The sequence below is a fragment of the Erythrolamprus reginae genome, chromosome 2, assembly GCF_031021105.1.
Source record: "Erythrolamprus reginae isolate rEryReg1 chromosome 2, rEryReg1.hap1, whole genome shotgun sequence".
Lineage (NCBI taxonomy): Eukaryota > Metazoa > Chordata > Lepidosauria > Squamata > Dipsadidae > Erythrolamprus > Erythrolamprus reginae.
In genome coordinates, this window is record NC_091951.1 from 139,625,854 (window position 1) to 139,651,783 (window position 25,930).

The following is a 25,930-nucleotide window of genomic DNA, read 5'->3' on the forward strand; positions in this document are numbered from 1 at the left end:
GCCCCCACCCTCCTTGCCTTTCGTAAGCTTCTTAAAACCCACCTCTGTCGTCAGGCATGGAGGAATTGAGATATTCCCTTCCCCCTAGGCCTCTACCATTTATGCATGGTATGTTTGTGTGTATGTTCGGTTTTTTAAATAAGGGTCTTTTAATTATTTTAAATATTAGATTTGTTATATGTTGTTTCATTATTGTTGTTAGCCGCCCCAAGTCTACAGAGAGGGGCGGCATACAAATCTAATAAATGAATGAATGAATGAATGAATGAATAAATAAATAAATTTCTCTCTCTGAGCTTCGTGGCACACCTGACCATGTCTCGCGGCACACTAGTGTGCCACGGCACACTGGTTGAAAAACACTGCAATACACAATGAGGGTTTTAGTGGGTATATATCTATATACACATAGTAAAATACATGATGAAGGTTATAGAAGAGATACTCATAGTAAAATATATCTAAGAAATAATAGAAAAGAAGATAAAGTAATAGAACATATCAATGAAAGAATAGAAGAAGAGATATAGGAATGGAAGAAAGGTATAGGAGATATAGGAGAGCAATAGGACAGGGGATGGAAGGCACTCTAGTGCACTTTGGGGAGGAATATATTTGTTTATTATTTATTATCTTTTATTTATCAAACATTTATAGGATAGTAGTCGTTTGTATAAACATAAGTAAAATGTAACGATAAAAGAGGACGATAGGATAGGGACGGTAGGCACAATGGTGCACTTATGCACGCCCCTTACAGACCTCTTAGAAAGGGTGAGAGGTCGTCTGTAGACAGTCTAAGGTTAAAGTTTTTGGGGTTTGGGGAGGAAACTACAGTACATTCCAGGCATTGATCACTCAGTTGCTGAAGTCGTATTTTCTGCAGTCGAGTCTGGAGCGGTTTACATTGAGTTTGAAGGTGAAGTAGTCATTAACAGGGAGGAGATTTTGGTATATGATTTTATAAACTACATTTAGATCAGATCGGAGGCGACGTGGTTGTAAATTGTCTAATCCCAGTATTTCAAGTCCGGTGGAATAAGGTACAGTATTTTGTTGCGAGCGGAGGAGTGAAGGATTCTTCTTGTGAAATATTTCTGGACTCTCTTGATTGTATTAATGTCTGATATGCAATGCAGGTCCCAGACAGGTGAGCTGTATTTCAAAATTGGTCTAACAACTGGTCTAATAATACACGGGACTCTTAATTAGATAAAATCTCAAGTATTGGAGGCGGGATTAAAATATGCTGATTTAGATTCAGTATAAATGGCAAGAATTTGTGAGAAAATCAGTTATAATGAGGGGGGTAGCCTGATTTTTTTTTTTACTCCAATCCCTCAAAATCACCTAATGTATCAGTCATACCTAACAACCTAAGTTATTGCTATTGAACCACACCCAGATCTCTTTCCCAATCACAGAGAGTGGACAGCGCCAAATGGGATAAATAGAATAAACAAACAAACAAATAAATAAGTAGAATGCAATAATATAACTACATTGGCTTCTATTGACTGGAAATTCTACTAGCTTAGTAAGTAACAATACCTTGCTAGTGTGGGTATATAATAGAGGTATTATTTTTTTGCTTGGGGTTAGCAAAGGCTACAGCAAGCACTTCTGAATGCAGGTGAGCATATGTGGCATGAAGCAGTGGCCATGTGCTATGAAATAGCAATAGCACTTAAGACATATGTGCCCTTTCATGGTGCTTTAAAGCAATATCTAAGTGGTTTTAGAGTCAGCATATGCCCCAAACAATCAGGCTCCTCATTTTACAGACCTCAGAAGGGTGGAAGTTTGAGTCAACCAACCTTGAGTGTCTCCAGGATCAAACTCCTGGCAGTGAGCAGTCAGCCTGTGATTCTGCATTCCAACTGTGCCACCAGGTACAGAATCCCAGTAATCTTGTACACCATAGAGCAGTGTTTCCCAACCTTGGCAACTTGAAGATATTTGAACTTCAACTCCCAGAATTCCCCAGCCAGTGAATGCTGGCTGGGGAATTCTGGGAGTTGAAGTCCAAATATCTTCAAGTTGCCAAGGTTGGGAAACACTGCCATAGAGGGCTAATGGGAGGAAAAGCAAAAGTGACTTATGGATGATTTACAACCCTTGCTGTCAGCTTTCCATTGATTTTATTTATGGGACGCTGACAGGGAAAGTTGCAAATGGCCAACACTCAACCATGACTTGTTGCAATTTAATAATAATAAGATGGATAAATGAGTACCTGGATTGCTATCGTGACTATAAGACTGCAAGACACAAGTTCATGGACTGGTCTTAAATGCTCTGCTCAGTGGAGTCATAATTTTGAACTGTTAACCAAGAAGTGGTTGTAACATAAAGATTACCTATATGCTACCCTTGTCCTTCATTCACCTCTATGGATTATTTTCACCACCACTACTACAATGAGGCAGCACGGCAGGACTTGAGGCTAATCAAAACTGATAAAACATTTAATATAATGAGGTGATTTTGCTGTGACAAGAACAAGAATGCTAGTTGCTACTGATATGCCATGTAAGAATTGTGTTATGAAAAATGGTAATGATGGCAGACAACTGAAATATAGCATATATAGATTAGAGAAATCTCTCCTCAGTAAAGATATTATAAACTAAGCAACAATAGCAATTGCAGCTATGGTATAGTATTATAAATTAGACCCCAAAGGAAATCAAAGTGAAAATCGAAGCAAAACTATATGAAAAACCAATCCATTTAAAATAAAAAAATTCAACAGGAAAAAAACCCCTATCTGCAGTAAGATCAGGGCATTTCCTTTCATAAATTTCTAAACCATCCAAAGCTATTCAAATGTACTGTACAGTATTTCATTTGTAAATAAGTCATTTGTAGGTCATATTTTCTTAGCACTATTTTTACTTACCATAAAATTTATTAGAGAGGGAAAACATGATAGTTGCATTTGTTCACCAATAGCAATATAAAGTACTGAGTGAAAACAAAATACTGACTGAAAACACCATTATTTTAAAAACATGAATAAATTCACTTTATGACATAATTCAGGCTATTTCAATTCTTTCTGATCACTTACGTTTAAATGGAAGGAAACTGGCCTTTATTGCAAACAAATAAACTAGCTGTCTTGAAAATGGAAGGAAACTGGCCTTTACTGCAAACAAATTATAGTAAACATCTGCCTTGGTAGAGGAATAGAGATTTGAGAAAGCATTCAAAAGCTGGGAGATGATAAAATATTTCAGTTGGAAAAACACACATATATTTTGCAGGATTTATTTTTATTTTTAAAATAATAGTGTCCTTTCCTGATAAAGCAGCTTTTCAAATTACATTTTCTTAGGCTATAGCAAATATGTCTTGATGTCTTTGGCTTTTTCACTATATAATGATCACTAGAATATCTAATACAAAAATGTAGATTTACCAGAAAAATAAGCATATAATCCACAATTTAATTCTGAAACATAGCAAAAAACTTTATCAAATGTTTTATACATGGATGAGACAATTTCTTGTGCATATTACATTAGTAGCTCAAAGGTCGTGCTTCAGAATCACTCAATGAACTGTACAAAACCAGAATCAGATGCTCTACTGAAACAATACTAGAATAATGTTACTACTCATCTTTTACAATGTATACAATACATTGTTGTTTAAAACTAAGTGAATCTACAATTGACTTTCATTCTAATCGCAAATAAAATGTAGTAATTGAGCAATATTAAAAATTAGTCACTTTTGAGATTCAGTGACACAAAAGCTATGTACTGTGATAAATTATTCCCTTTATAAAATACACAAAGATTTCATGCACATCAAAAAATTGATATATATATATATAAAATCCAACATTAAAGTTTCACATTCCTCTGTTAGCACAGAGTGTATCATATATCTGGAAGCAGCATTATTAAAAACAAATATTCTAAAATATTTTTTTCTTTTGTCTTGTTCCTGCAAAGCAATGTGTACATACAATAGATTTGGCTACTGAATTAGTCCTTGTGTTTACAATGCTGGGAAAAGATTTCCAAAGATAGCTTAGGAGATTTTACAACTCTTTCTGACACAAGGCTTTGGAGGGCTCTGAAGTGGGCGGATGATTTTGGCTTTTTTCAGGCTGTTCCTTTTGTTGTTGTTGCTGGCGGTGAGAGAGTAAGAACGACCGTGCATCATTCTAGCATTGAGGCCATTGGCCATGGAGAATGACTTGAGATGGCTTCTTAAGGCAACAGGGAGTGGAAGTTTGTCAACCAGGTGCACAGGTGTGCAGGAAACTATGGCACGGCAACAAAGATCTTGCAGACTCAGGACTGAAACATAAAACAAGGAACATAAAACATTAGAAAAATCTTAACAGCCACACGGTGGCAGTACACAACTAGAACTTCGTATAAATTTAAACAGTCCTATCTTTATTTATTTCATTATTCTTGAAGCACCACCCTAATCCTGCACTGATTCTTCCCATTACTGTGGCTTTCTTTCTTTGATATAACCTTGCAGATTGTTTTCGTAGTCCCATAGAAAAGCTCCCAAAGCTAAAATGATAAAAATAGTACAACTGTATTTCTGAAAACCTGGTTTGCTTCTTCTTTTATCTATACCACATGCAATGGCGGATTAAGGCTCACTGGTGCCCTAAGCACTGACAAATCTTGGTGCCCCCCCCTCCTTTGAATATACTGTTGTACATACTTTCCCCCCTCAACTTTGTGGTGTTTCTTTTGGACCTGGTGCCCTAACCATGTGCTTAGTCTGCTTAATGGTTAATACACCACTGACCACATCCTTCCTCATTTAGGGAAGATGACAGTGGAATGGTTAATAGTTCTGCTGTTCCACATCGCTCTTGCCTTTTCCTTTTGAAGGAAAAGTGAAGTTTAAATGAAACTGAGCTAGTTTGCTGATGCCCCTGTTGGCTTTGGCTCTGGTCTGCCTTTTATTTTCAAGTAGGATGGGACACGAAGGATTAGGAGTTCCTTCTGGTGATGTTTCTGCAAAGTTACTGGCATGATGAACTCAGCAGGATTACCAGGAATTGCTGTACAGTGTTCCCTCGATTTCTGAGGGGGATGCGTTCCGAGACCGCCCGTGAAAGTTGAATTTCCGCAAAGTAGAGATGCGGAAGTAAATGCACTATTTTTGGCTGTGGACAGTATCACAAGCCATCCCTTAACACTTTAAACCCCTAAATTACCATTTTCCATTCCCTTAACAACCATTTACTCACCATTATTACTGGTACTCACCATTGAATAAGGCATTTAGTGATCCTGATATTTATAAACATAATTATTAACAATAATTATTTTTTTTGTTATTTATTTGCAAAAATTATTAGTTTGGCTATGACGTCATCGGATGGGAAGAACCGTGGTAAAGGAAAAAAACTGCGAAGTATTTTTTAATTAATATTTTTTGAAAAACCGTGGTACAGTGGTACCTCGAGATACGAGTTTAATTCGTTCCGGACCTGGGCTCTTAAGTCGAGCAGCTCTTATCTCGAACGACTTTTCCCCATAGGAATTAATGTAAATAATTTTAATTGGTTCCAGCCCTCAAAAACTCACAAAGTTAGTCTAAATTATGCAGAAAGACATGTTTTTAATGAAGAAATGTACATGTACATATAAATGAATAATGAAGTTTCTTTCACTTAACTTGTAAACTTTCTTAAACTTTTAAATTTACATATGTTCAACTTCTCTGCCACCCAATCCTGTAGGACAGAGGTCCCCAACCCTTTTTGCACCAGGGACCGGCTTTAAGCGATCAAGAGAGGAATGGGTGAATGAATGGATGGAGGGTGGGAAGGAAGGAAGGAAAGAGGGAAGGGACAGGAACAGAGGAAGGAAGCAAGGAAACTTATGAAAGGGGAGAGTAAGAGAGGAATGAGTGAAGGGAGGGAGGGAGGGAGGGAAGAAGGTGGGAAGGAGAAAGAAAAGAAGAAATAGAGGAAGGGAAGGTAAAAGAGAAAGAAAAAGAGCAAGAAAGAAAGAAAGAAAGAAAGAAAGAAAGAAAGAAAGAAAGAAAGAAAGGGGGAAGGGACAGGAACAGAGGAAGGAAGCAAGGAAACTTATGAAAGGGGAGAGTAAGAGAGGAATGAGTGAAAGGAGGGAGGGAGGGAAGAAGGTGGGAAGGAGAAAGAAAAGAAGAAATAGAGGAAGGGAAGGTAAAAGAGAGAAAGAAAAAGAGCAAGAAAGAAAGCTGCAATCACCCCCCCCGAGCCCCCCAGGCCGGCTGCAACCTTTTAAAACACGCGCACCGCTTCGCAGCTGTCTCCTGAAGCCGAACGCGGAAGTTAGCGTTTGGCTTCAGGAGACAGCTCCTTGGCACTTGTATCTCGAATTTGGGCTTGTAAGTAGAACAAAAATATCTCTCCCCTCCCAGCTCTTATCTCGAGTTGCTCTTAAGTAGAGCAGCTCTTATGTCGGGGTTCCACTGTATAGGCTATTCGCGAAGTTCGAACCTGCGAAAATCGAGGGAACACTGTATAGCAATTTTAATTGGGAAATGTGTAGGGTAGTTTCTGGTTATTCAACTTAAAATGGGAAATATTTACTAGGTGCTGTTTTTTATATAACATTAAATCACAAGTAAGTACCAACATTTTTTTGTAATTTTTTTTTCATCCTCATTAAATATATAACTAGCATACATAGGAAAGAAGTAAGTACATTTCTGTTGCTTACCCTTGTTTGGCCTCCACAGCCGGTCCATTCCGTGTCTCATTAACACTATTCTTGCAAGTTCTGTAAAGGACTCTGTGATATTGAAATTGCAGAGTGGGCTTACTTCAAAGAACGTCATGCCTAATCTTTCAGCATAAGCCTGTGCCTGCTCAGTAGACACTTGCCTTTTGAAGGCTAGATGCAGGCGGTTGCCAACCAGGATTTTGGGTACACCAGGAGCATGCTGAGAAAGAGAAACAGAACAATGTTAATTTCAAAATCTATACCCATTTTCCTCATCAAATTAACTAACTGCACATCACTTATTCAGGCTAGCTCTATTTTCTGACTTTGTCTAACTATAGTATGTGGACTGTGTTCATTAACATGCAAAATCATAAGGTTGTTATTTGGGGTTATCTTAAATATTATATGAACGCAGATGTCTGATTTTAAAACGTGATTGGTACCTTCTGCTGCATGAATCCCAGCGACCAGTTAGGTCCCACAGAGTGGGTCTTCTCCGTGTCCCGTCAACTAAACAATGTCGCTTGGCGGGACCCAGAAGAAGAGCCTTCTCTGTGGTGGCCCCAGCCCTCTGGAACCAACTCCCCCCAGAGATTAGAATTGCCCCCACCCTCCTTGCCTTTCGTAAGCTTCTTAAAACCCACCTCTGCCGCCACGCATGGGGGAACTGAGATACTCTTTCCCCCTAGGCCTTTACAATTTTATGCATGGTATGTCTGTATGTATGTTTCGTTTTATAATAAGGGTTTTTAACTATTTTAATATTGGATTGTTATATGCTGTTTTTATTACTGTTGTTAGCCACCCAATCAATCAATCAATCAAAAATAATAAATAAATAAATAAATAAATGTGTAATATTATTCTGGCCAATTTGTGATTTATTCACCAACCAATAATAAAATTAAGCATGGCTTAATGTAATACATAGTCCAGGCTACAATCAAGGGTAGAAAAATCAAAAGAGTTGCACAAAAGAGAACAGGTAGGAAATTACCACTTCTTATTCCCTGAATGTAGAAAAAATAGAAGCATTTAGAATCCGGATCCAATTATCGCCTACTACATGAATGCCATCTTTTTATTTTTTCCTTCCCTGAAAGGAAGTCTAGCACCACTGCTTTTGAAACACTAGCCTACAAATCAGAAGAAACTTTGAAGAAAAAGGGAGGAAATTAATGCTGACAAAAATGATTTAGCATCAAGCCACTGTATGGAAAAATCTTTGAAGAAAGACCACTTCTAGGAGTGAAAATAAAATTCTGCTTCATTGTACAGCCTTAGGACTCTTTCTATGACCGTAGTATTGTCCCAAAGCTTCTTAGTTTTCTTCTTATTAAATTTCTATTCTTCTCCACCCACAGTGATTTATGAAGTTGTCCATCCATACAACCAAATATATAAAAAATTAAAAGGCATCTTTTGTTGACTAAGACATAATTGCCCAAGGTCACTTGCATTTTACTTTAATTAAAATTACTGTAATTTAGGTTGTATCCTAAAATTCAGAACTCTTTTCCATTCAGGTAATAATTTATATTCAGTATTCAATATCTTACCTCATCTATCTCCTTTATCCACCGATCAATGCCATCAAATGACCAGCGATTTGTTATATCATATACAAGTATCACGCCCTGGGTGAATGAAATCCATTTATAATTAGTCTGACATATGGGCAGGTTTAAATATTCATTGTACAATCTTGTGCAATGGCATTTGATGACATTATAAGAAGTAGTGTTGAACAGATCTGAACTTTTCTGCAAAACGTTACCTATATTTAGCACAAATGTACAGTGATCTCTCGATTAGCGCGGGGGTTACGTTCCAAGACCTCCCGCGCTAATCGATTTCCGCGTTATAGTGGTGCGGAAGTAAAAAACACCATCTACGCATGCGCGCCATTTTTTTCATGGCCGCACATGCGCAGATGGTGGAGTTTGCGTGTGGGCGGCGGGGAAGACCAAGGGAAGGTTCCTTCAGCCGCCCAACAGCTGATCTGCTCCGCAGCGCGGAAGCAGCGAGGAGCCGAAGATGGGGTAAAGGCAAAGGGGAAACCCCATCTTCGGCTCCTCGCTGCTGCCGCGCTGCGGAGCGGTTCAGGTGTTGGGCGGCTGAAGGAACCTTCCCTTGGTCTTCCCGCCGCCCAGGCAAAGGGGAAACCCCAAGATCGCTTGCCGCTTGCCGCTTGCCGTATTGCAGCTTGGAGCCTTGCTTCGCCTCCTTTGCTGCAATACGGCAAGCGGCAAGCGATCTTGGGGTTTCCCCTTTGCCTGGGCGGCGCTGGGGCCATGCGGAGCCGCTCATCTAGGGGGGCGTGGACCGGCAAGGTGCCCTCCGCTCTCTCTCTTTCTCTCCCTGTTACCGGTGTGGTATAAGAGAGAGAAAGAAAGAGAAAGGAGGGCGACTTGCCAGTCCACGCCCCCCTGGATGAGCGGCCCCGCATGGCCCCAGCGCCGGACTCCGCCGTTGCCTCCGCCCTTGTTCGGCTCTGCAGCTGAGAGGCCACGTCCACCCCCTCCTCGGTGTCCCCGGCACCCAGCGTCCCCACGCCGCCTCCACCTCCCGGTAATGCGCCCGACCTCTGCCTCTCTCTTTCTCTCTCATATACCACGCCGGCAACAGGGAGAGAAAGAGAGAGAGAACTAGCGCGGACTTATAGAAACATAGAAACATAGAAACATAGAAGACTGATTATTATTTTGATTATTTTATTATTAATTATTTTTTAATTAATATTTTTTGAAAAACCGCGTTGCAGTGTTTCGCGCTAATCGAGACCGTGCTAATCGAGGGATCACTGTATACACATTTTGAAAAGTAGGACAATACATTTATCACTTTGCTTCCCTTGGCAATTTTTATCATTTCTCTCTTCCTCACTGATACAGTTCAAAGATCAGCTTACCTGAGCACCTCTGGAATAGGAACGAAATATGGTACAGAATCTGCCTTGTCCAGATGTGTCCCTGAAAATGACACAGCATAGGATTAAAAATATAGTCATTTTCATTCTAAGAGTGAAGTACTATAAACAGTTGTCTGACTAAGCTGCCTGATTGCAAATTAACGATTTCCCAAATTTGCCTTTATCTTCATGTATTATTTTACATTTATTATTAATATTTAACGATTTACCAAAACTGAAAACAGGATACTTGAATATAGATCTGTGCATACATTATAGATTGTTCTGTGTGCAACCTTAGTTGAGGACAGAGCTCACTCACTGTCAATCACTCCCTTTCACTTTATCATCAGAGAAAATCTATGAACAGGTCACTAGTGCAGAAGATGCTTTACCACGTGCCTGGTGCCACCTATTGATCACCTATTGATCACAGCACTAAACCCATTTTTAAAAATAGTCACCCAAACCTGCCCTACCATGCTAAACATTAAAGGGAATGATTGGTAGCTAATTTTCCTATGATGCTGGGTGTAACAGGAATTAAAGCCAGGTAAATCCACCTCCCCCTTCTTTACATTATAGGACAGTGATGGCGAACCTATGACACGCGTGTCAGCACTGACACGCGTAGCCATTTTTGGTGACACACGGCTGGAGAAACGGGGAGCTTTAGGGCAGCGGTCCCCATACTACGGCCCGCTGAGGCCATTTACCCGGCCCCCGGCAACGTAAGAGATTTTACCATAAGCTCCCGAATCTCCCCTCCACTCTGCTGCTGAGCGTCTGGCGGCAGCAAGGAAGAAAGCCAGGGGGCGGGGAGGAAAGCACTCTATGGCAGAGCAACAGCAGTTCCTCTCCCTGAAGGCGAGAAAGAAATTGGCCAATTGCAGGCCCGCTTTCCTCCCCGCCCCCTGGCTTTCCTCCTCCTCCTCCTCCAGACGCTAAGCTGCAGACCGTCTTGGTCCCTCCAGTGCCGCTTTTTTGCTTCTTCGCCGCCCCGCGGGAAGCCTGGAAGCCCTGCAAGAGCGGCTGGAGGGGGCCGTAAGCAAGCCATCAGGACCCCCGCGCACTAACTTGTTGACGGCCATGCCATCCCGGATCGCGGGGAGGGGAGCTCTTCTCCCGCCAAGCGACGGCGAGGCCCTCCCAATGCTTGCCCGCCCAGGCCCCGCACTTGGAGCCGGGGCGACGGGCCTAGCCTCAGCTTACTTGGCCCCGGCGCGGCCGAAGCGTGGGGCGGAGTAGGCGGCGGCTGCTTCAGGTCCGCCCCCGAGCTGAGCTTCCTTTGGCTTCCTTCGAGGCAAAACTGCAAAGCTCACCTGCTGCCTCGAAGGAAGCCAAAGGAAACTCAGCTCAATGAGGATCGGCTGTTGGTCTCTTCAAGCTGCTGCTGCCCACTGCGGAGATCCCTTCGCCCGAACAGAGGCGGCGGCGGCGGGTTCAAGGGACCAACAGCCGGTCCTTTTCGGGGCTGCGTTGTTGCAGCATCTGAGGCCGCCCACCGAGGAGATCCCTTCGCCTGGAGGTGGAGGCAGCGGCGGCCTCAGACGCTGCAACAACGCAGCCCCGAAAAGGACCGGCTGTTAGTCCCTTGAACCCGCCGCCGCCGCCTCTGTTCGGGCGCCCCCCCCCTGCCCAGGAAAGAGTTGCAGCAGGAAAGCAGCGCATTTGAAAAGTGCGCTACTTTCCCGTAAAGCCGGCTTTCCTGGCTGGCACAGGGCTTTCCCGGGCAGCTGGCTTGAGCCTTGTGCCGGTTAGCAAAGCCGTCTGCCCGCCGGAGACGTGGAGAGAAAGAAGGGGAAAAGAGGAAAGGAAAGAGGAGAGGAAAGAAGGAGATAGGGAGGGAAGGGAGAGAAAAGTGAATGAGAGGGAGAGAGAAAGGGAGGAAGAGAGGAAGGAAGGAAGAGATAAAGGAGAAGAGGAAGAGGAAAAATGAGAGGAGGAGGAAGAGGAGGAAAAGGAGAGGAAGAGGAGGAAAAGGAGAGGAGGAGAAAGCGGAAGAGGAGAAGGAGAAGGAAGAGCAGGAGAAGGAGAACCAGAAGGAAATGGAGGAGATGAAGAGAAAAAGGAGAGGAGGAGGAAGAGGAGGAAGAGGAGGAAAAGGAGAGGAAGAAGAGGAAAAGGAGAGGAAGAGGAGAGGAGGAGGAAGAGAAGGAGGAGGAGAAAGAAAAGGAGAAGAGGAAGAGGAAAAATGAGAGGAGGAGGAAAAGGAGAGGAAGAGGAGGAGAAAAAGGAGAGGAGGAGGAAGAGGAGATGAAGAGGAGGAGGAAAAGGAGAGGAGGAGGAGAAAGAAAAGGAGAAGAGGAAGAGGAAAAGGAGAGGAAGAGGAGGAGGAAGAGAAGGAGAAAGAAAAGCAGGAGAGGAAGAGTAGGAGAAAAAGCAGAGGAGGAGGAAGAGGAGAGGAAGAGGAGGAGAAAAAAAGAGGAGGAGGAAGAGAAGGAGGAGGAGAAAGAAAAGCAGGAGAGGAAGAGTAGGAGAAGAGTAGGAGAGAGTGAGAGGGAGGGGAAGAGGGGAAGGAAGGAAAAGAGAAAGAGAAAAAAGTGGAAGGAAGAGAGAAGGAAAGAAAGGAGAGAGAGTGAGAGTGAGAGAGAGCAAGAAAGAAAGAGTGAGAGAGGAAGGAAGAGAGTGAGAGAGAGTAAGAGTGTTTTTTTCTCAAGGTGACACACCACCCGAGTTATGCTCGGTTTTTTGGCGAATTTTGACACACCAAGCTCAAAAGGTTGCCCATCACTGTTATAGGATGACATTAATTAATTAAGGTCAGCCCCATTTCCAAGGCTTGTTGGGGTGGAATGGAGGTTAGTAAAGGAGGCAGCCCAATTTATGCTGGGCTTTTAAAAGACATGAGTAGCATTTGAAGACAATCATCTGACAGAGCTCTGAGTGATCCTGTCCTTGGTCTGTCTAATGCTCAGCACAAAGCCCCACTCACTCGATTGTTTAGGAAATATTCAGAACAAATATATCTGATTAAGTTTATGAAATAATTTGATGTGATTTAGAATAATACACTGCTCAAAAAAAATAAAGGGAACACTTAAACAACACAATATAACTCCAAGTAAATCAAACTTCTGTGAAATCAAACTGTCCACTTAGGAAGCAACACTGATGGACAGTCAATTTCACATGCTGTTGTGCACATTCAACTTTGTACAGAACAAAGTATTCAATGAGAATATTTCATTCATTCAGATCTAGGATGTGTTCTTTGAGTGTTTGAGCAGTACCTGTATATTTAGTTAGGATAAAAGTGCCCTCCTGTTGTGACCGTAGTTCAGTGCAGGCAAAATACTGTTATCATTAAGTAAAGGTTTATTGCTCTCATCCTTCCTTAGACATCCTATCAGTTTCTAGAAGTAACCCTTACTTAACTTTGGTTAGGATGAGACCTATCTAGTGAATTTTTAAATAACTCATGTGATCTTATACTCCAAGTGCAATTGTTTCGCATCTAAATAGTTTCCACAACACAGAACATAGTTACCAGAGTTGCAACTTTATCCGCCGACCATCCAGAAGTATTGTTGTTGTTTTGTAATCAATACCTGAAGAAAAAGAGTGAAGTATTATGTTGAAATAGTGCAAATTTTGCGCAAAATCTTTTAATATGTTGTATAATATCAGATGCTTAAATTAAAAAATCCAGTTCTATGCTATAGATGAGTCTTCCCGGTTTTCAAGCTCTGTTAAAACATTGCAGAGTCAAAAGATAAGATACTTTTATTGTCACTTTTTCTGTGAATTCACTGGCACACATTATAAATGAAATTTTGATGCATGCTCTCAAGTGTGTGCGTGTGTATGTGCATGAGTGTGTGTGTATATACATACATACATATGCATACATATACATATGCTGAATACACACACACACACACACATACAAAGATGACAAAAAAGCTATATTCTAGGGTTGGGTTTCCCCCCATTTTTAATATTATCTTTTCACCACATTAAGGCAGTCTCCAGGCAAGTAAACAAATCTCTATTGAGGAAAGAAAAAGATTCCAGGATCTTTGGAAATATAGTATCAAATTAAAGAGTTTGCTCTCTTATGGGTTTTTTAAAAAGTTTATTTATAGTGCCCTTTTAACAAAGGGCATAACAGCATGTTAGCAATAGCACTTTTTAACAGAGCCAGCATATTGCCCCCACAATCCGGTCCTCATTTTACCCACATCAGAAGGATGGAAGGCTGAATCAACCTTGAGCCGGTGATGAGATTTGAACTGCTGACCTACAGATCTACAGCCAGCTTTAGTGGCCTGCAGTACTGCACTCTACCCACTGCGGCACCTCGGTTTAAACTTGCTATACATAAGATGCATTTAATTATAGCTCTTAATATGTGTTCATGGTATCAATGGAAGGGACTAATTCTATAAATACATTTCTATTAAAATAATGCACTGTAAAGAGGTGCCACTAAGACACTAAGGGCTGTGCTAGGATTTGATGAAAGCTGATGCTGCCTGTCTCCTGGACACATATTTCAATATTCCATATTTTTGTTCTGCTTATACTGTAGTAGAATGGGGGTGAACTAACAGCTCTGCAACACACACACACACACACACCCAATACCAGGTTAGGGTATCAGGTTGTAAGTTCTAGTCCCACCTTGAGCATGCGAAACCACCTGTGTGAGTTTGGGCCAGTCACTTTCTCTGAACCCTAGGCAAGAGGCAAATCACTTCTTTGAAAAAAACCTTGCCAAGAAAACTGCAAATAATTGTGCAGGCAGTCTCCGAGAATGGGACACAACTGAATGGAAGGAGAAGAAAAACAGCGTAAACTCTCCTGGGTTAATATTCCAGGTTGTATTTAAGTGGTAGTATAGCACTAAAATCGTCTCCCTTAGCTTATAGCCTCAGCTTTCTTCAACCTGAACAAATATTTATGTTTGCAGAAAGTGCTGGGTCCCCTGAGTCATAAGAGGGCAAATCAGGAATTCTAAGACTTCTGTCCACAGAGTTGTTTTTAGTATCCTCACACCCATATAGACACAATTCTGTTGCTCAGACTCAGACTTACTCTTAGAAAGGGACATTTTCTCTGGGGCTAAAGGAGATCAGTAGACACAACAGTAGATCGCCCAATTGCGGTCGTAGGTCAAGCACTACGACAAGTAAGGTATTATCCATGGTTACATTAACATATGAACGGCTCACATTCAGAATTCTGCACACTCACCAGTTATACCACGTCTGAGACAATTTGCATCTGTAATTGTTTGTAATAACAAATGAGGAGCCAGTAGATGTTTGAGTCATGCTATAACTAGCATAATTTTTTTCTATTTAAAATAGCATGCCCAAACCTATGCCTTACAGCCAGAAATACATTTTAAAATTGAGAAATATCATTTACGAAATTAATACAATATTTAGTCATTATCACCCTTTATAAGTGGGTGGTAATCTCTCATGGAATTCTGTACAAAATCTTCCATGAAAATCATAATAGATGTGATCGGAGGCAAAGCAACTGCTTTCTATAATCCAGAATTGTTGTCTTTACATAATATGATAAATTCTACTGTATTTTTTTTTTAAATCCCAAGCCTACCATTAAGTAGTCCATAGGACAGCATGTAAAGCACCTGTTGTTGAACAGGATGCATTATTAAGCTATGACTAAGTAAGACACTCCCACCAAGAACAACAGAATTGCAATCTAAATTATTTGATTTGTGGAGCATGCTTTAAACAGGGTTGTTTTTTTTTTCTTAAGTAAAAATTACTGGGATCACATACAGTTCCCTTTTAAATGTCATCGCTTTCTCTGTTGTAGCTGTACCACCCACCATGATTCTGAAAAGATAACATGACAAAAAAAGCCTCTGTGCACAATTAACTATTAAAACATAGCTGTATTAGAAATATGGTTAGCCAACACAATCACTAATTTTATAAAAGAACTACTGCATGAAGCATGGCCATAATTTAATGTATTAATGAAGATGCTACATTTTGTGCTACAGGATGCATTTAATTTTCTTTGCCAGTAAGCTTGATAGTGATGTCTCTTTAAGTACACTTTTTTAGAAAACATATTCAGTTGATATACAAATATGACAGGAGACCAACTATTTTTACATTGCCCAAAATGGTTATTTTGATACTAAATATTGATTATGCACACTATGGAATTTTATAAATGGCTCTGTGTGCATATTTACAACCTACAGACCACAAATTACCTACCTGTGATGTAGGGTTAAAAACACCTTTTAAGACTAACACCTTTTAAGACTACCTGTAAAGGTAAAAAACACCTTTAAAGAGTTTTAAGACCCGCCAACCTTGGACATTTACCCTGATTCAGTTAACAGCAGGAATGTCAAACTCACAGCCCATGGGGCAGATGTCTCCCACCCCCTTTTTAGTGAAGGGGAAAATGTCATGTCACAGGAAGACAACATGCCGACATGAGTTTGACATCCCTGGTTAGCTGCATTGGGGCTTTCTTTCAAGTCATTCTTAAGATGATATTGCAAGGTTTCTAAATTTCAAAGCATTGAAAAATACCAGGGTCTGCAATGGAATGAGAGCATCGTTAAAACCCTACCCTGCTGTAAAATTACTGTAAATATAGATTTGCCCATTATCATTGACTGAATATTGGGGCTTAGGTATAAATAACTGCCCCAAGGACGTCTTACAGATCCCATCAAGAATTTGTGGTATTACTGTGTGTTCTGTTACACAAGCTCTTAGGTTCAATTACACATATTGTGTGACAAGAAAAGCTAGTGTTTTGCAGAGAAAAATGGTGATTCAGAGAGCTCATTGGCAAGCATACTGCATCTGTTAGTATCTCCTTAAATGCGTATATTCCTGGTATCATGTGGCTGCAGCTAGGAGAATGCATAAATAACCGAATAACCAATAGTAATATATGGAAATATAATTGTATTAGGTACTTGTTTCCCATTTTGTTTGTTTGTTTGTTTGTTTGTTTGTTTATTTATTTATTTATTTAGATTTGTATGCCGCCCCTCTCCGCAGACTCGGGGCGGCTCACAACAAAGTGGAAAACAATTTATAACAAATCTAAATTTCTACTAAAAAACATTTTAAAAACCCCATTTTCTAAACACACATACCATTCATAAATTGTATATGCCCGGGGGAGATGTCTCAGTTCCCCCATGCCTGACGACACAGGTGGGTCTTAAGGAGCTTACGAAAGGCAAGGAGAGTAGGGGCAGTTCTAATCTCCGGGGGGAGTTGGTTCCAGAGGGTCGGGGCCGCCACAGAGAAGGCTCTTCCCCTGGGGCCCGCCAACCGGCAATAAATAAATAAAAATGAATAAATAAATAAATAAATTTTGTTTGTCCATCTGAACATTGAGAGACAGCTTATTGGTGGACTCTTTTACAAGAGGTTTGCAAGGTATGACCCAGGAGGCAAATCTTCTCTATACTACCCTCTGGATGTATATTTGGCCCTGACTATTTCTGTGCTTTGCAAAGGTTTAAAACCATCAGAATCAAGTATGCCTTTGATTTAAGGAGGATAATCATCTTCATTGACTGCTGCTGTACTGCATTGTTCTGTTTTCAGTTTAATTTAATTTATTTGACTTCTATGCCACCCCATCCCATGGGACTCAGGGTGGCTTACAACAATAAATGATACAATATATTGATTTCAAAAAGTCAAATATTAAATAATAAAACAATAAAAAACCCCATTATAAATATTTAATCAAATACATACATACAAGTCAATCACAATTTGGCCGTGACTGGATGTTAACATTCACAGCCCACAAGCCTGCCGGCAAAGCCAGATCTTCACGGCCTTTCGGAAGACCAGTAGGGTAGGAACAGTGCGGACATCGGGGGCAGGGCCGCCATCAGGAATTTTGGGGCCCCATACAGCCTAAGTGTCTGGGGCCCCCCTCCCTTCTTCCTTCCTTCCTTCCCTTTTTCTTTCTTTTTTCTCTTGGTTTTTTTTCCCTTCCTTCCTTCCTTCCTTCCTCTTTCTTTCTTTCTTCTTTTTATTTCTTTCCTTTTTTCTCTTCTTTTTCTTTTCCCTCCCTCCTCCCTCCTCCCCCCTCCCTTCCTTCCTTCCTTCCTTCCCTTTTAAATTTTCAAACTGTCTTCTTCATATTCCTGGCTGAGGAATTCTGAAAGCTGCAGTCAACTGTCTTCAGCCATTGTCCAGCCCTGTGCTATGGACCCCTCCCTCCACCCCCTGAAGAGGCCGGGGGCTTCTTTCCAAAGCCAGTGGCAGTGATGCCAGAACCCCCTTCCCTGGGGATGGGAGCGGGGGGGGGGGGCTCCACTGGTCTCTCTCGACAAGACCTTCCGCAACACATCAGCCCTGCTGGGCAGGCCTCTTAGCCCCACCAAAGAAATGGGGGTTAAGGAAGACCCCACCCCCCACCTTGCCCCAAACACTGGCACTCTGCATAACCCATGCGGGGGCTTTGGCTTCCCCTCTGCAGAACAGAAGCTGGGGACCTCTCCCTCCACATACACTGGATCCCTATGGCCCATCCGAGGGCTGGCAAAATAGGTGTGCCCCCCCCACCTGCTTTTCTATCTCTCTCTCTCTCTTTCTCTCCTTCTCTTTTTGTCTCTCTTTCTCTCTCTACTTTTCTTTTTCTCTTTTTCTCTCCCTTTCTCTCTCTTTTTCTCTCCCTTTCTCTCTCTTTCTCTTTATATCTTTCTCTCTTTTTTCTCTCTCCCAACCTCTCTCTTTCTCTTCCTATCTCTTTCTCTCCCTCCCTCTCTCTTTCACTTTCTCTACCTCTCTCTCTCCCTCTCTCCCCTTCTCTCTTTCTTTCTCTTTCTCTCCCTCCCCCTCTCTCTTTCTCTTCCTCTTTTTATCTCTCTTTCTCTCTTTTTTCTCTTTTATCTCCCTTTCTCTCTCTCTTTCTCTCCCCCTCTCTTTGTCTCTTTCTATCTCTTTCTCTCCCTCCCTCTATCTTTCTCTTTTTATCTCTCTCTTTCTCTTTCTCTCTCTCTCTTTCTCCCCCTTCTCTCTGAAGTGGGGAGGGCCGGGTTGGCACCAAGGGAGCTCGAGACGGGGTGCAAAAGCAAACTACTCTGCTGGCCCAGGCCCACATCGGAAGGAAGGAAGGAATGGTAAAAGGGGCGATCAAGAGAGGAATGGGTGAATGAATGGACGGAGGGTGGGAAGGAAGGAAGGAAAGAGGGAAGGGACAGGAACAGAGGAAGGGTGCAAAGAAAGCAAGGAAAGGTGTGAAAGGGGAGAGTAAGAGAAGAAGGAGTGAAAGAAGGGAATGAGGGAGGAAACAAGGGAGGAAGGAAAGCAAGAAATGGAGGGAGGGAAGGAAGGAAGGAAGGAAAGAAAGAAAGAAAGAAAGAAAGAAAGGGGGAAGGGACAGGAACAGAGGAAGGAAGCAAGGAAACTTATGAAAGGGGAGAGTAAGAGAGGAAGGACTGAAGGAAGGGAGGGAGGGAGGGAAAAAGATAGGAAGGAGAAAGAAAATAAGAAATAGAGGAAGAGAAGGTAAAAGAGAGAAAGAAAAAGAGCAAGAAAGAAAGCAAGAAAGAGAGAAAGAAAGAATGAAAGAGAAATAAAAATAGAGAGGGGGAATGAAAGAAATGGAAGGAGGGAAGGAAGGAGAGAAAGCAAGAGAAAGAAAGAAAGCAAGAGAAAGAAAAAAGAATGAAAGAGCAAGAGAGAAAGAGAGAAAGAGAGAAAGAAAGAAAGAAAGAAAGAAAGAAAGAAAGGCAACTTCAAAGAAAGGCTCACTGAGCATCTCTCACTCTCTCTCTCTTTCTATCCCTCTTTCTTTCTCTCTCTTCCTTTCTATCTTTCCTCTTCCTTTCTCTCTCCTCTCTCTCTCCCTCTCTTTCTACCCTCCTTTCTCTTCCTTCCTTCTCTCCCTCCCTCCCCTCCCTCCCTCCCTCCTTCCTCTCCATTTCTCTTTCCCTCCCTCTCTTTCCCTTTTCTTTCTTTTGGTCCACTTCTCTCTCTCTCCGCTTCTCCACTTGCCTCCCCCTCGCGCCTCGCCCTTCCCACCCGGCCACCCGCGCGCGCTTACCAGCAGCAGGAATTCAAGTAAGCCCAAAAGAAGCCATTGGCTCCGGGCGGCGTTCATGGCCCCCCCCCCCGAACTCCCAGCCCAGCTGGAGCTCCCTCTCGCCGCCGCCATCTCCCTGCGACTGCCTGCGGCCGCTGCAGCCCCCCCCTCCCACCGGGCCACAAAGGACATTTGCCGCCGACGCCAGTGAAGCTTCAGCTGGGCGGGGTGCTGCCGGTACTTCCCTCCTGGGGCTCCCGCTCGCAGCTGTCCCCCGGCTTCTGCTCGATGCCGCGGTTTTCGGCGCTGTCCTGCTGTGCCCCAAAGACGGAAGGCGGGAAAAAGGCGAGAAGAATGGAGCTCTCCTTCTTCCTGCCTTCCGTCTTTGGGGCCCAGCAGGACAGCGCCGAAAACCGTGGCATCGAGCAGGAGCCAGGGGACAGCTGCGAGCGGGAGCTCAGTGCAAGGAGCCGCTGACTGCGGGCCCCAATTTGCCCGGGGCCCGGTAGCGCGCTCCCTGTAATACCCGTCTATCGGCGGCCCTGATCGGGGGTAATTGGTTCCATAGGGCCGGGCATAGTTTCCTCTAAGCTGAGCAGTGAGCAATCGCTCACTTAAAAATCATCATCAACTCAGAGTTTTCTAAACCTGCCCAGAAGCCGAGAGGGAAAGAGTGAGAGGGAAGGAGAGAGAGAGGAAGAGAGGAAGATAGAGAAAGATAGAAAAAAGAGAGGAAGGAAAAGAGAAAAAAAAATGGGAGTAAGGAAGAGAGAAAGAAAATCAAAATCTAGTTTGAAACTAGCTCAACTATTTAAGTAGCATTTTGATATTGATAGAGTTGCCCTATTATGAGCTCACTGTTATAGACACACAGTACAGTATTTTATTTTGAAATTCTCTGAGGCAAAACAGGGTGGGTTTTTAATTTATTTGTTTGTTTGTTTATTTATTTATTTATTTATTTAATATTTCTGTGCCGCCCAGTCCCGAAGGGACTGCCGCTCAGACACTATACTTTTCCGCCCCCCCCCAAAAAAATTAGAGGGAACACTGGGGGCGGGGCAGCCACACAGAAGGCCCTCCCCCGCAGGCCCTGTTTTGGGAGACCTGCAGAGTGCTCCTGGAGACAAGCAAAAATGCACCTATTTTTGCAAATAATGGTCCCTTTTTTGCCTAGTTTTTTTTGCAAAAGTGGTGGTATTTTTGCCTTCCCCCAGTTGCACCCTTCCAAACGTTCTTTCTGTGAAGTATTTTTGAGTAGACATGTATAGAATTGCCCAAGCAGTGTAATTATAAAATATCTGTGTAATTTCACTACATATCAAGGAAGGAATATGCTTATTATGAAAAAATGAATTTCCCATCCACTCTGCCATATTACTTGGAAGTTAAACCTGAAAAACTTGGTAAAGCAGTCTAACATTTGATGACAGTGCACTGCAGACACAAATCGTGATAACGGTCAGAGATTATTACACATCTTACGTAAGTTTAAAAGCAAGTCATGGTAAAGAAAGCAATCAAGCAGCTAGATTGCAAATACTTTTTCCATATTAAACATTGCAAAGCCTTGGTTTAATGGTGCTTGGTTATTTTATCCCTCCCACTCTTCTTACCAAGGGCCATTGTAATGCAAACCCAACTTCATTTTGCCATTCATGGTATAATTATGCAACTTCCCTCCAGTGCTTAAGGTACAATATGGTGTGCCACAAGCAGAGAAGATTATTTTGCTGCTATTTCTCATCTGTCTTAAATTTTTATTATATACGCTCATCAGTTAAGAAAGAAAGATGCAAGTTTGTAAAAAATATTAAAGTACCATAAATCAAACATTTGATTTTAATTAGTTTAATCCAGTGTGCCCTAATTTAAAAAAATACAACAATTTCATCTTGTGATACATTTCTGATCCCTTGCCAAGCTTTTCAGCGCTTATGGGACTGAAGTTCAAAACCTCCAAATTACAAGTTGTCCGTCTTTGAGGAACATATTTGCTATTCTCATGGCAAGAAAAGGGAGGTACAATTCTTGATGTGCCATCTTTTCTATTCCCCTTTACAATTGTTCCATATGCTACAGGTCTCTGGAATGTAGTAGGAGTAAATTACATAAAATAATACCTTTCCCTTAAATAGAAAACATTAAATATTCAATTCACTTGTTAATTATACAGAAAGCATTTAACCTCCAAGTCCAAAGTAAATGAAAAGTTTCCCTTTGAAAGAAAATTAAAGTAACAGCCAAATTAACATTTGCTTTTCTCTTGGAATGTAAGAACACAAGAACATAGAAGATGGAAATACTGGTCTAGTTCTACTTTGACTAAGGAAGCCTGGGGGCAGGATGTTCTAATAACCACATTCCTCATAACTGATATCATAAAGCAGACTGTTCGGCTACTGAAAATGAACTATGGCTATTATAATTCAGAAACATGGGTGGCCTTATCTTCCAAAATTTATCTGGTCATGTTTTAAAGTCTTCTAGGCTGGTAGCTATCCCTATACCATCTTCAGAACTGTTAAATGTTTGCAGAATCCTATGTGGAGTATTGGATTAGTATTTTATTTTTCCATGTTATGCCTGAGATAACCAAGTCAATGCCACATAAAGTCCTTTTTAGCACCAATTTATTTATGTGGGCAACAGATCAATCTAAGTCCATAAAAGCTATTCACTGACAGAAAGGCAGACTGTAATTAAAGAAACAAATAGCTAAATGGATAAAGAGGAAGCTGGATTTATATTATTAAAAAATAAGAATATTGTGGGAAATTGGTCAGAAAAGGAAGTAGCATCCTGTTTTTATCCTTTTAAATCGAGGTGTATATATGGCATAATATCTTTCAACTGCACAATCCTGTACAAAGGTACAATCCTTTTAAAATTGAAGTCAGCGAACTACCTCGGGCTAGTTTTGATGGGTGCAACCAGGGGCAAAAACTCAGCTGAATAGAACCTGGAAGTGCAATCAAATATATTTTTATTCTGAATCAAACTCTGTAAATGTTCTGGTTTTCTGCATCTGACGTATTTGTACCTCTCACACTTTTAACAGGTTAAATGAAGGGACTAAAAATAAACATTCCAGTGCTAATGCCAAAAATATCCATCCAATTGATATCCGTGTTTCAGAAACACTTGATATAAATTTTACTGTCTTGTACTATACTTATCTTTACACTTGCTTTAAAAGCATTCTGATTAGTTGTACAGAACAAAACCGGAAAAAAATATGCTTGTGGTAAATTCTTCACTCTGATTAAAACAAATCAGATAATTTAAAGATCTGTATTATATTAAATTCACAAAGTTTTAACGTGCTTTGGGGAACTAACCATACTGATTTGTTTGCAGACAGTACTAACATCCAATTCCTGAGCCATTGGGGCTCTGCTACCAAAACTGAACAGCCACTGGTAATACAATTTTGGTAATACAATTTTCAATGGAAATGAAAACAATCCTATAGTCCTTGGATAAACTTATTATACCTTAAACGGCTAATTCATAAACTTAAGAAAGCAATCTAAAAAAGCCTTCTACATAGAGGCATAATAACATTACCTCACTATGTCCACTCAACATCAAATGTAAGAAAAAAAAAATTCCCCAGCTGCAGAGTGGTTGGCTGTCCCTGTCATTATAAGCATACTGTACAAATTATGTCTGGTTTCAAATATCACAGTACAGCTTAGTTAATAAGCCAAAGCCACATTATTGAATGGAAAAGTCTTCAAGCTTTTGTAATATATTTGAAATTTATCCTTGCTTAATAAAAGCAACTTTCTAAAACGGTCTTTGGCAGAGGTTTGCTGTTAGGGAAACAGAATAGATAAATAATTCATTTTTTCAGGACTGAATGTAGAGCAGGATGCTGTATCTCCCCTGTCCTTACTACTTAGTGTACGTGTAAAATGTATTTATTTTAGGGACACAAGCATTATAATAGTTTATTAGATTTGTATGCCGCCCCTCTCCGAAGACTCGTAACAATCAGAAATATATACGCAAAGAATCCCTAACAATATAGCTATATTTTACTTAGAGAAAACAATATATACATTTCAGATAAAAGCGGCATTGGTCTTACCTGACACGCCTCTTCTCATAGGGTGGAGCTAGCATTCAGGATAGGTTGTCCTCATCCACTCAGAATGAGGACTGAGCCTGTCATTTATGAGAAGATCCATCTTGCCATTACCTCCCAGCTTTGACAGATGCGACATGGCCGCTATCTAGAAACAGTCATTGGGACCCCTTCATGAGGAGCACAGTGCAGGAAGAGATGGACCTCATATGTATGGGGCTGAATGCTAGCTCCACTCTATGAGAAGAGGCATGTTAGGTAAGACCAATGCCCCTTCTCCATTGTGGGTGGAGCTAGCATTCAGGATGGGACATACCAAAGCTAAAACATTCCTCAGATGGGAGTAGTTGTGGTCCGTCTTGTTATCCTCCTCATGGACCCCTTGGATCAAATGCTGCATCTACCAATGCATAGGTGTCAATTTTGTAATGACGGACTAATTGAGAGGATGATGACCAGGTGGTTGCCCAACGAATCTCCTCCAGGGATGCCTGGGTCACTCAGGTCTCAGAGGTCACCACACTTTGCATAACGTGGGCTGTGATGCCCACTGGTCTGTACATTGAAGAAAAATCATAAATCTTCACTATTATATCACAGTTCCACCGGTCAATGGTCAAAGGAGAAACCTTGAGCCCCATGGCCTGCAGTTGGAAGGCCACCAGCTGGACCTCAGATTTACGAAACGAGTGTGTTTGGTCTATGTATACTCAAAGAGCCCTCTGAATATCCAGAGTATGCCATAGTTTTTTTTCCAAAGGATGGGCCAGATTTGGACAGAAATTCAGAAGGAAGAGTTCCTGTGCCCCATGGAAGGTGGAAGGTGCCTTGGGAATAAAAGACAGATCTAAACGGAGCACTACCCTGTCAGAGTGGAACACACACAGGTCCTTTCTAATCGAGAGAGTGGATAGCTCCAAGATCCTACAGGCCGAAGTCACTGCCAATAGGAAGGCGATGTGGTAGACCTGAGACTAACTGACCTCAGGGGTTCATAGGGGGGGGGGCATCAAGGACTTTAGTATTTTGGGAGGTACTAAGTTGGATAACGTTAGACCACTATAGGGTAAAGATTGGAAGCCACTCTCAGAAACCGACATACATAGAGAATTGAATAAGGCTTTTGAACTGATTACACAACAGGACCGACAGAGCCACAATTGTCTATGAATCATGTTTGGGGATAGGCCCTCGTCCAGGCCCCGTTGGACAAACTTGACGAGGTTCGGAAGCGGAGCCCGCATGGGCGAACAGCCTTTGAAATCACACGAAGCGCAGAAGGATTTCTATGTCGCAGAATAGATGCACTTGGCTGAAGGCCTCCGAGATGCTTGGATCATCAGAATGATGTTGGGATTGTAATTCTGTTGTCTCAGATCGTGCCACTCAATTGTCAGGTAGTCAGTTGGAACCACTGGAGATCCTGGTATACCAACACCCCCTTGATGACTCGTCATGGTGTGGACACTGACAGGGCCTTCAGGTCTGTGAACCAAGCCTGCCTTGGCCAGTGAGGCGCCAACAGAATCACCTGCGTGCTCCTCCAGCACCTTCTGAATGACCTGTGGCAGGATGGGGAGGGAGGCCTGGCGGCCAACCTCCTCAGACGGCATTGATCCTCTATGCTTTCTGATCCCTTGAAATAATCACTTAAACTGCCTTCCCCTTCCAGACCTATCTTGGGGTTGGCATTGCCAAGATCCGTATTGACCTTGGGGTTGGGAGAAGTTGAGACCCTGGTGAAGTGCCCGAAAGAGCCCCCAGGAATAGGGGGACTGATGGAAGTTGCCCTTCCTAGAGATGGATGGCAGAATCTTTCTCCTGTCAGGTGTCTCAACCAAAATAGAAACATAGAAACATAGAAGTCTGACAGCAGAAAAAGACCTCCTGGTCCATCTAGTCTGCCCTTATACTATTTTCTGTATTTTATCTTACAATGGATATATGTTTATCCCAGGCACGTTTAAATTCAGTTACTGTGGATTTATCTACCACGTCTGCTGGAAGTTTGTTCCAAGGATCTACTACTCTTTCAGTAAAATAATATTTTCTCATGTTGCTTTTGATCTTTCCCCCAACTAACTTCAGATTGTGTCCCCTTGTTTTTGTGTTCACTTTCCTATTAAAAATAGGGTTCAGCGCTTCCCCCAAAAGACCCCTAATAGCTTCCAAAGCCAAATGCCACTTGTGGTGGGTATCCGCTGGCCACTG

At 41.9% G+C, this 25,930-nt stretch overlaps 1 protein-coding gene across 1 annotated transcript in view; it reads right to left on the reverse strand.

Annotated features, from left to right (window-relative positions):
• Window positions 1-3,261: 3,261 nt before the first annotated feature.
• RAB40B (RAB40B, member RAS oncogene family) overlaps window positions 3,262-25,930 on the reverse strand; it is a 28,801-nt gene continuing 6,132 nt past the window's right edge. Inside the window, exons 2-6 of the mRNA XM_070739671.1 lie at window positions 13,106-13,166; window positions 9,616-9,676; window positions 8,264-8,341; window positions 6,699-6,921; window positions 3,262-4,316 (exon numbers count right to left, since the gene is read on the reverse strand). Of these exons, the coding sequence (XP_070595772.1) occupies window positions 4,045-4,316; window positions 6,699-6,921; window positions 8,264-8,341; window positions 9,616-9,676; window positions 13,106-13,166 (695 nt within the window). The 3' untranslated portion in view covers window positions 3,262-4,044. The remainder of the gene's footprint in view (window positions 4,317-6,698; window positions 6,922-8,263; window positions 8,342-9,615; window positions 9,677-13,105; window positions 13,167-25,930) is intronic.